This window comes from Pinus tabuliformis, chromosome 9, assembly GCF_031772625.1.
Source record: "Pinus tabuliformis cultivar Carrire ecotype Pingquan chromosome 9, CPIR1, whole genome shotgun sequence".
Classification (NCBI taxonomy): Eukaryota; Viridiplantae; Streptophyta; class Pinopsida; order Pinales; family Pinaceae; genus Pinus; species Pinus tabuliformis.
Window position 1 is genome coordinate 400776185 of NC_142307.1, and position 7182 is coordinate 400783366.

The 7182-nt window shown below is 43.8% G+C and overlaps 1 protein-coding gene across 1 annotated transcript; it reads left to right on the plus strand.

Moving 5' to 3' along the window:
* The first annotated feature begins 456 nt into the window (after positions 1 to 456).
* Positions 457 to 5846, plus strand: LOC149148838 (uncharacterized). The gene is made up of 4 exons (XM_089442289.1): positions 457 to 970; positions 1873 to 3142; positions 3605 to 4836; positions 5446 to 5846. The coding sequence occupies exons 1-4, from the start codon at positions 457 to 459 to the stop codon at positions 5844 to 5846; spliced, it is 3417 nt and encodes a 1138-aa protein (XP_089298415.1).
* Positions 5847 to 7182: the final 1336 nt, after the last annotated feature.

Below are 7182 nucleotides of genomic sequence, written 5' to 3' on the forward strand. Positions count from 1 at the left end.
TAAGTTACCCAAACCATTAATAATGATAATAATAAGAATAATACTATTATTAAAATATAATAATAATATAATTTATGAAATAATATTTAATTTTATAATATTATTATTTTATTTTTATTAAGGATAATATTAAATCCATACTAGAGTTGGCTCTGGCGATTTTTGAACCTGCTTCCCGCGCTCGCCTGATCCTGCTCCCCAGGCCCTGCCTGGCAGGGCTGCTACACACCTCGATCCCCTCTCTCGCTCTGGACTGTTCTGCTGGTCCCTGCTAGGTCCCTCGTTGGGGCCCAACCTCTGCCTCTCGTCCCACACTGGTCTCCTCACACTACCCCCCGCTGGCCATTCACCTCTTGAATGGTCGGGCTCGCTCCCCCCCCTCCAGACTCTGAGAACAATGAGGAAAATTTCGCCTCTCTCTTTTCTAAATCGGCTAATCCCAGACCCCGTCCCACAATGACCAAGTTCATCAAAAAACTCGATGAAATCCCTGAGGTTAATCTTCCTCCATCCCTTCCAAGGAAATCAGCAACAATACTCGCGGAAAGAGGGCTAGTAGGTCAGTTCACTGGCTTCTGGCCCTCTCCGAGATCAGTCCAGAAATGGGTAGAGCGCAACTGGAGCGCGATGTTACAAGGGAAAATAGCCATCAGATTCTGCGGAAGAGGCTATTTCACATTCCTCTTTGAAACAAAAGAAGACAAGAACCTCATCTTCAGAAACGGCCCCTACTTCTTGGATTCAAGAGGTCTTTACTTGAATAGATGGACTCCGGACTTTGATCTGGAAATGGACATTCCAAATGCAGTACCAGTTTGGGTCCGGCTCCCTCATTTGCCGCTTCATTGTTGGGGAGATGAATCAGTAAAGGCAATAGGGAACGCAGTAGGCAAATACATCGACAGATCTGAGCCAAGGGAGAACATGCATGCGTGCGCCAGGATTTGCGTGGAAGTAGACCTAGGGAAAGGTCTGTCGGAAGCTATCAAGATCAAGGTAGACCAATGGACGCATATCCAGCAGCTGGACTACGAGCAACTTCCCTTCAAATGCAAGGTATGCCATGAGTATGGTCATTTCGCAAATAGATGTAGTAAGTCAAAAATAAATGAATCTGTTGATAACAAGGAAAACCCTGAGGGTTCATGGGAACCTATAAAAAGGAAAAAACCTTCCTCCACCCAAGGACCCAGCTCTAAACCCCCTCCGGAATCCCCCCCTCTCCCTCCCCCTCCCCCTCCCAGTTCAACTTTCCCTTCATCCTCCAACCCCTTCGAATCTCTGTCCGTTGAAGAACCTTCTTCCCCTCCCTCTTCCCCCCGAGCAGCTGCCTCTCCCTCCCGCGTGATCCCCCTCCCTTCCCCCCCTCCAACCATAGAGAGAATCCTCACCAGAAACAAATCGAAAGAAGCTAGTCAATCCACAGACCCCCCGAGAAAAGTTGGCCGAAAGTCAAACAAAGAGCTCAGAGATGAAACATCGGCAAAAGAGATGGCAACGGGAGCGCAGCAACCAATGGACTCATATCTAGGCAAGCTAAAAGGAAGCGGAGAAAAAGCAAAGGAGAGGAGTGGACCTCACCCAACAAATGGTAAATAATGATCTTGGTCTCTTGGAATTGTAGGGGGATGGGCTCTCCCTTAAAAATAAAAGCAATCATGGATTTATTAAAACAGGAGCAGCCAGACCTTCTCCTCATCCAGGAGACCAAAATTTCTGAACAAGACTTTCAAAATCAAATCCAAAACTTCAAAAACTTCATAGGAGTATCAACAGGCTCAGAAGGTGCCTCAGGAGGAATAGGAACAATATGGAATAAGAATAAATGGGATATCACTAATTCTCAATTTTGCAACTGGTGGGTAAGAACAGATTTAAAAAACAAAGGATCTCAGGAAATCTACTCTATATACAACATATATGCCCCAAACCATTATAGGGACAAAGGCCGCTGTTGGGACACCATATCCTCAGATCTTCAGTCCGTGCAAAACAGGAATATAATTCTGGGAGGAGACTTGAATGTAATAAGAAACGTGGAAGAAAAGTTAGGAGGAAACTACCACGCAAACCCTTCAAGAGACATGCTGGAATCCATAATACAGACACACAATCTGATTGATATTCCCCTATCCAACGGGAAATATACATGGAGTAACAAAAGAACTGGCTCCTTCAATATTAAAGAGAGATTGGATAGATTTCTACTTCAGGAAAGAATCGCAGCAAGTTTCCAGTCTATTAAGAGCAAATTAATTCATGCTTCGGCCTCCGATCACAAACCTGTGGTTTTAAATCTGGACAAAGGCAGAAACTTGGGGCCTCTCCCCTTCAAATATAACAAAACATGGGATCTCCAAGAAGAATTTCGCACTCTCATCCAAAATCAGTGGGCCAAGGAAGTATATGGATCGCCCTACTACATTTGGGAAACAAAGTTAAAATCTCTAAGAGCAGTCATCAAACAGTGGGCAAAGGAAGCAGCTATTTTGGAAAATAAAAAAAAATCGGATCTACTCACGAAGATGGAGCAGTGGAATAAGGTTAAAGAGAACATTCAATATACAAGTGAAGACTTAGATTATGAAAAAGAAATGTACAGGGAACTCTTTAGACAAAATAGAGTAGAGGAAGAGGACCAAAGACAAAAATCTCGATGTCTTTGGCTGAAATCCGGAGACAAAAATAAATCCTTTTTCCACAACAATATAAAGCTCAGGCGAGCTGGAAATCAGATAGACAAAATAGAGGCTGAGGGAAAAGAGATTAGTGACCAAGAAGAAATTAAAGAAGCAGCAAATAACCATTTTAAATCTCTACTATCTGTTGCTCCTCAGCAAAAGGACAGCTTCGACTTTCTTAGTGCAGTAGAGAGAAAAATATCAGATTCTCAAAATAAAGAGTTGGATCAGGACATTACAGAAGAGGAAATCCGAGTAGCAACCTTCAGTATGCAGCAGGACAAGGCCCCGGGTCCGGATGGGTTCACGGTCGCCTTCTACCGAAATCATTGGGAAACAATCAAAAAAGACTTTGTGCGGATGGTAAAGAATGTATTCAAAAATCACAAGATGGGAGAAAATACCAAGTCTTCTCACATAGCTCTCATCCCTAAGGAAGCGAATCCTCTCTCTTTTGACAGGTTCCGCCCCATATCCCTATGTAATGTATCTTACAAGATTGTAACCAAAATTCTAGCCAACAGGCTCAAAAAACTTCTTCCTCACTTAATATCTGAGAACCAGGGAGGTTTTGTCCCGAGTAGGCAAATAATAGACAACGTCATCTTGATCCAAGAAGCTATCCACAGCAGCTTCAACAGAGGAGAAAGATGAATGATAATCAAACTCGACGTGGCAAATGCTTTTGATAGAGTCGACCATTCCTTTTTAACAGCAGTTCTCAAAAAATTCGGGATTTCAAAAAACTTCATAAGCATTATCAATGGGTGAATCTCCAACCCTTGGACCGCTCCCTTGATTAATGGTCGCCCCAGCAAATATTTTAGAAGCTCTAGGGGGTTGAGACAAGGCTATCCTCTCTCCCCCTTCTTATACATCATAATTGCTGAGACTTTGAGCATTCACCTAGAAAACCTCCGCAGGCAAAAAGAGATCACTGGAATACGTATAGAAAGAGGAACCAAAGAGATCAATCATTCACTCTTCGCAGATGACACCCTACTCATTGGGGGAGCTTCCAGCTTAATGGCAAAAAGATTCAAGAAAGTGTTGGATGCATTTCTAGCAGTCTCAGGAGGGAAGTTGAACAACAGAAAATGCAAGATCTATACCTGGAATGTCCCTCTCCAAATCCGGCAAAGAATATCCTTGATACTGGACATTCCAGTGCAAAGGAACTGGAGTTTCTTCTCTTATTTAGGTCTGCCATTAGCTAAAGAAACAGTCAAGGCTGAGATTTGGGTCAAACACATAGAAAAGATGAGAGGCCTCCTGCAGAGTTGGGGAGTGTCTTGGCTAAACTTGGCAGGCAGATCGATTCTTATTAAGGCCATCCTCTCTGCTCTTCCAATTTATCAATATGCGGTCACTATGGCCCCGGCCAGCATCCATAAACACATGGAACTCATCTTGCGAAGTTTCCTCTGGCAGGGAGGAAAACATGAGACCAAGAAATTTAGCCTTGTCAAATGGGATCAGGTAACCCTACCATATGAAAAGGGAGGGCTATCCATCAAAATTCCGAGCCTCTCCAATCGGGCTTTGGGTTTTAAGTTGATCTGGAGAATCCTAACTGGCAAAGGATCGTGGTGGGTGGAGGTCATAAAAAGGAAATATCTCAGAGGCCCGAACTCTAATCTTCTTTCTGAACCAATAGCTGAAAGACCCTGCACCCCGGTGTGGAAACTCATTAAAAAAGTGCTTCCCCAATTCAGAGAAAACACATCCAAACTCCCTGGAAATGGTAAGGATATTAACATTTGGTCAGACATAATTATGGGCTCTAAGCCGAGAAATCTACTCCAAGCTCTCCGACCTCTGCAGATCTGGATGGATGAAAGAAAATTAACCACCTTGTTTGACATATCAATATGGAATCATAATAATTGGCAAGACTGGAAGGACCTTCAAATCCCCAATGATCTTAGAGATCTCTGGTCCAATCTCAAGTCCTCTCTCTCTGGTTCTGCGCCCACTAATATAGGGGTTGAAGACAGGTATATTTGGGATCCCAGTGGAGGAAAATTCACGGTAAAAGAGGGGTACAAAGCATTGCAGGCCACTACCCAAACAGCAAACTGGAACCTTTCCACAACTGTCTGGAAATCAGAGTGTCTCCCAAAGATCGAACACTTCAATTGGACTCTCCTTAAAGGTAATACCCTTACTACTGAGAATCTAAGGAAAAGGGGAATTTTGGGACCATCAATATGTTGCTTCTGTCGAGCAGAGGAGGAAAGCATTCAGCATATTTTCTTACTCTGTCCCTTTGCCCAAAGCTGCTGGAAGCAGGTGACAAGCCCCATGGAAATTGGCGAAAGTTTTGACCAGATCTCCTCTCTTCAGAAAAATTGGGGGAAATGTTATCCCTTCCCCAAGAAAGGCAAGCATAATATCAGCAGATTGTGGAAATGCATTCCAGCCACACTATGTTGGCAAATTTGGCTAGCCAGGAATAACTACGTCTTCAACAATAAAAAGCCCAATCCAGCCAGTATCCTAGCTAAAACAACAGCCATCATCTCTGAAACAATAAGCACAAATCTCATCGCCCTCCCAGATCAGTCAAGCTGGCATCAAGAAGAGATGGATTGGTACAATAAATTCAGCCTCAGTTACACCAACAATCAACATTCCCAAACAAAAGCACACAAGAAAAGGATGCACTGGAAACTCAGAGGATCTAAGGAAGAAGTTAATCAGTGGATCTTAGAATAGAAGCGCCCTACTCTGCATTTCGATGGCGCTTCTAAGAACAACCCAGGGAAAGCTGGAGCAGGGGGTATCATAAAAGATCATCGTGGAAAAACTATCGTAAGCTATGAATGGGGTCTGGGGAAAGTTTCTAACAACGTGGCTGAAGCGTATAGCCTCCTTCTAGGCACCACCATTCTGAATAGGCTGGGAATCAGAAATCCAATCATTTTGGGGGACTCGGCCATCATTATATCAGCCTTGGTCTCGGGAGCAGAATTTAATAAAGCAGCCCTTAGCAATATAAAGCTCAGGATACAGGATAATCTCAGAAATATGGGAGACACGACGTTCAAGCATGTTTTAAGAGATAACAACACCGAAGCGGACTTTTACGCCTCTAAGGCCACCAGCAGACAGAGTGGACAAATCAGAGAAAATGAGCACATCTACGTCAAAGCAATTCCATAGCAGACTAAGCTGTTCGCCAAATCCTTTGAACAACAACATCAGTACGCTTCTGAAACCAAGTCACTTCAGTCATCATTCATATCTAGACTTTTTCTGCCTCAATCTTGATAAGCTGATCTCAATTCGCCCCCTCGAGAACTGTGTTTCATATCTCTCCCAGTCTGCACTCCGGCTCGCACTAGAGACCCGATCACACCATGTTCCACGTGATTCCACCTCTCGGAATTCAGGTTTGTGTCCCTTCACAATCCTTATAGACTGCATCAAGGATTCCATGTATGATTTAGAGCCCGCCCAAATCCATGAGAATATCCCGTACCACCTGCTTGCTCAGCCTACCTTGATGTTCTATATATTTCCCACTCCCCTCGCTCATCCCAGAACTCTTTCGCCCTCTCAGAAGCAAAGCAGAGGAGCAGTGTTTGGCCCCCTGCTCCCGGAAGCCCGCAGCAATAGTAGTAGACAGCAGCCTTGTTCCCCTAAGCTTCAAATCTTTCCCCTTCTTGTCCATCTCAGATTCACACCTCCTCTTCAGCAGCAAAGGAAAGAAACAGCTCCTGGCATCCAGCCTCAGGAGTTTGGCAGCAACAGTGGTCGATTCCAACACATTTCTTCAGTGAGATCATCATCTGCAATCCCCAAAGGTATATTCAGCATTTCGCATCTTTGGTTGCTTTATCATAACCAGTCTCGTATTCTGGTTCTTTTCTCAGATTGGCCGATCTCTCCTAGCGCCGACTCCCGCCTTCATCCCCTCTGCTCTCCCATTTCTCGTTTTCCTCTCTCTCTCAAAGCTCCTTCTCTTCGTTCCTCCTCTCTTAACATCACCTCTGAGATGGCCTCAAATCCAGAAAATGATGAACATGCTGAGAATCCCTTAGACAGAGTAATCACGAACAGCTCTTGTACGCTCTGTAAGGCACATTGCTTTATGATAGCCCGGTTTGTGAAACATTTCAATGAGCTCAAAGAAGATTTTCAGGCTGACTGTAGATCTAAGAGAAAGAAATTGGAAAAACAGAAAGTGGAAATTGAAGAATTAAAGGAAAAGTGTAATCACATGGAGGAGGCAATAGCTCACATTAAAACGCTCACTCAAAGTATGCAAGCAGAGAACTCTACCACAAGAACTACAGTATGATGATTCGGTCAACCAGCATGAGTAATTTGTCTAATGTCTTGTAAATTTTGTCTATTAGCAGGCTCATATGTAAGGCAATATAGCCGATTCCTTTTCAATCTGTATTTCAACTCAAGCAACAAGGAGCCAGGGTCTGTGAACCCATTTTGGAATCCTCCTTCTTCTCTTTCTCTTCTCTTCCCAGATGTAACAGGA

Bases quoted from the DNA above. Each gene is read 5' to 3' on its own strand.
- LOC149148838 (XM_089442289.1), top strand. From the start codon at position 457: ATGACCAAGTTCATCAAAAAACTCGATGAAATCCCTGAGGTTAATCTT. The intron at 971-1,872 runs GTCTGTCGGAAG...GGGTAAGAACAG, and splicing joins GGAAGTAGACCTAGGGAAAG to ATTTAAAAAACAAAGGATCT. The intron at 4,837-5,445 runs GTAATACCCTTA...AGAACAACCCAG, and splicing joins CAATTGGACTCTCCTTAAAG to GGAAAGCTGGAGCAGGGGGT.